We start from the raw sequence: 3,384 nt of genomic DNA on the forward strand, positions 1-3,384 counted from the left end.
CATGCCTACTTAAATCCTATAGAAAGGCAAAGTGTGTTTAATTGTAGCAAAAGATTTTTTTCATGAGGTGTGACCTATTTTTTCTATAGGATTACAGTATAAAATTATTACCGGATTATTTGCTATGGGATATGTTATTTTCAATCAAACAATTTGTGTATGAATTTTTTTGTAGAATTCAAATTCTACATAATTTATATATAAATCCTATGAATCAAATGAGCCCTCGGGATGGATAGACCTATGGACAATGATTGTTTCAACTTGTGCATATGTATAGTGACATGCGACGAGATCATGTAGATTGTAAAAACTGATGCACAATATATGGATTTACGTTTTTGTGTTCGTTAGCACTATGTTCTAATGGTGATGGTCAATTCCACTCGAGGCCACAACTGGATAGTAAAGCCAAATATCCAAACGTTGCTCGATCGTTGGCCCATGATAGAATACAAAATATTTTCACGCAAATTGGTAAATGCAATTCACTTGTTCATTTGAAGGTTTTTTTCTTATACATCCATGGTCCCTTTAACTTATTCTACATCTACAAGCGTTACTCTTTTGCATCTATTTTGGATTTTCTGTATGTGTTGACATCACTAGAGAATAAAATGATTCAATCTTATACCATGCAATTGAAATTAAAAATAACTACAATCTATCTAAACAACACAGTCACATTAGCACAACCCGGAGGGGACGCCGATATATTTTCCTGGTCACGTAGATCACCCGTTCGTATTGCAGAAAGTCCATAAAGATAAATATTTTTAAAATAAATACAAATCTTTTACTTTGTTTCTTTACTATTTAATGTAATGATAAAGCATTCATCTACAAGAATACGCTTTTTTTAGTTATGTTCCATGTAATGGTAAAGAAGTGGTTCATCTAATATGCACGATGAATATTCTACATTGAACATTTTTTTATGTGAATTGTACATACAAATGACAAATATTATTTTACACGATGTTTACGAGCTGAAGATTTTTTTTGCACGCGTACTCAAGTACAATGAAAATGAAGCTGAAGAAAATATCCCTAACATTGTATGCCAGTATTTAAGGAGCATGAATTAGTGTGTGTGCTCTTTTTATATTCAAACGATTCCAGTTATATGGGTTATATAGATATACTTCAAACGAGGTGGAATCTACCAGATTTTTGGAATATGTGTCTTTTTTCATGTACGTGAATATTTATATGTATTCTATTAACATGTTGCGAGAAAACATAGAAGACGTAGCAACACAAGCATTTAACTAGTATTCACAATATCATGTCTTTGATATATTTTTTCCTTGTACGTTATCATTCATACAGTAGTTCTAATTATATTTTTAAACTATCTCACTTTTGACATTATTAGAGTTTTATACTAAGAACATATCAGTGGGACTCCCACTGCAAAGCGTTTGCTATTCTTCTAGCTATCTGCAACCGCCGACATTTGTTCCGGAGGACTGGAGAAGCTTCCGGAGGACAAGACCGTTTATATCTATACAAAGTTTAAGGACGAAAAAGAGAAGATGCGTGAAGCCAAAAAAATATCTCCGCTTCTTCCCTCAGAAAATAAACTCTTTTCCTATATCCGTTTCAGAAGCCAGACACTTGTCACACCCTCGTCCGAGTGACATGTGGGTCCAATAAACCAGCCGCTCAGCATACCTCTGACGGAGGAGTCCCAAACGGAATATCTAGAACTTTCTCGATCGCATCCCGGTGAACACACCCGCCGCTCCCGGCCCGTTCCGGCACCGTCCAGAACATTCTTTCACCTTCGAGACTCCTCGCCTCCGGCCACCTATATAAACAACGTTCCTCCTTCCAGTCGCATCACCACCGAAGCAAGTCAACAAATCAACAATCCAACGCAGTCCAATCCGAGGTCAAGATCAGCGATCAAGAGGGGGAATGGAGGGCAGGGTGTTCGCGCTGGAGAACCCGCTGATGACGGCGCTGCAGCATCTGCTGGACATCCCCGAAGGCGAGGCCGGCAACGCAGGCGGCGAGAAGCAGGGCCCGACGCGCGCCTACGTCCGCGACGCGCGCGCCATGGCGGCCACCCCCGCCGACGTGAAGGAGCTCCCCGGCGCGTACGCGTTCGTGGTGGACATGCCGGGGCTCGGGTCCGGCGACATCAAGGTGGAGGTGGAGGACGAGCGGGTCCTGGTCATCAGCGGCGAGCGCCGGAGGGAGGAGAAGGAGGACGCCAAGTACCTGCGGATGGAGCGCCGGATGGGGAAGCTGATGCGCAAGTTCGTGCTGCCGGAGAACGCCGACATGGAGAAGATCTCCGCCGTGTGCCGCGACGGCGTGCTCACCGTGTCGGTCGAGAAGCTTCCGCCGCCAGAGCCCAAGAAGCCCAAGACCATCCAGGTCCAGGTTGCCTGAGATGGAGGACCAGTGGTCTTGCCTGCCTGCACGTCTGATCGAAGCTGAGTGGGTAGTGATCGATGATTAGTGAGGGAGTTCACTGTGATAAGTGATGTGTTTTCTTCTATCTGCCGGCGCTGTGCCTTGAGAGGATATCGTGTCAGTCTGGATGTTCGGTGTTTCGTCAATGGAAATGGGGACGATCTCCTGCTTTGTCTGAATAAATGTATGAATGGTTTGGCCACATTCTTATTTTTGAAAATTCCAAGTAGTGCGTTCTAAGTTTTAGAGCTCCCGTTTCATCTCTCATAATTTGCCTGTAAATGACTGCACATAAGCTGATAAGATGTGGGGACATTTTTCAGAATTTGGTGAGAACAAGAAAGATCGCTTTTCCAGCAGGGGAGGAAAAAAACATGCCTTCACCCATTCATATTTCAAAGCACTTCCTCCTCATGGCATATGGGAAGGATCTGTCTAATTTTCAGCCCTCTCGTAGTTATATTTTTCTTAGATAAACCATACCATTTTATTAATTTATAATGTTTAAAATTAACATAGATAGGGATCGACGCCCGGAAACGTCCCACTTTATTAAGTGACCCTAGGTTGAGAGAGATATTTCCTCTGTTTTGTTTCCTTCGTCCCTCTGTTTTTATTTACTGAGAATTTTGCGTATTTTCTTCACGTTGTGGGTTTAATGGAAGTTATTCATATTTCAAGGCCCTTTGTTCTCACGGGAAAGATCCGTCTAAGTTTTAGCCCTTTCATAGTTACATTTTTTTAGATAAACCATCTCACTTTATTATTTTATATCGTTAAAATTGATACATGACTTTGCACTCCAAAATTCCCCACTTCAATAAATCACCCTAGATCGAGAATTAAATTTACTAACTTCAACCAAAATATTGGAAAAAATAGTGGATTTTGTACACGCAGGTATGGGTGTGGAAGTAATCTGTACCATACAGGATAGCAGGTTGCTTTGAGATCCGG

At 41.7% G+C, this 3,384-nt stretch overlaps 1 protein-coding gene across 1 annotated transcript; it reads left to right on the forward strand.

Moving 5' to 3' along the window:
• Positions 1 to 1,923: 1,923 nt before the first annotated feature.
• Positions 1,924 to 2,477, forward strand: LOC124667332 (17.5 kDa class II heat shock protein-like). The gene has a single exon (XM_047204630.1). The coding sequence runs from the start codon at positions 1,924 to 1,926 to the stop codon at positions 2,401 to 2,403; it is 480 nt and encodes a 159-aa protein (XP_047060586.1). The 3' UTR covers positions 2,404 to 2,477.
• The last annotated feature ends 907 nt before the right edge of the window (positions 2,478 to 3,384 follow it).

Source organism: Lolium rigidum, chromosome 6 (genome assembly GCF_022539505.1).
Source record: "Lolium rigidum isolate FL_2022 chromosome 6, APGP_CSIRO_Lrig_0.1, whole genome shotgun sequence".
Lineage (NCBI taxonomy): Eukaryota > Viridiplantae > Streptophyta > Magnoliopsida > Poales > Poaceae > Lolium > Lolium rigidum.

What these genes read in the sequence shown, in the direction of transcription:
- LOC124667332 (XM_047204630.1), top strand. Translation starts at nt 1,924, where the DNA reads ATGGAGGGCAGGGTGTTCGCGCTGGAGAACCCGCTGATGACGGCGCTG.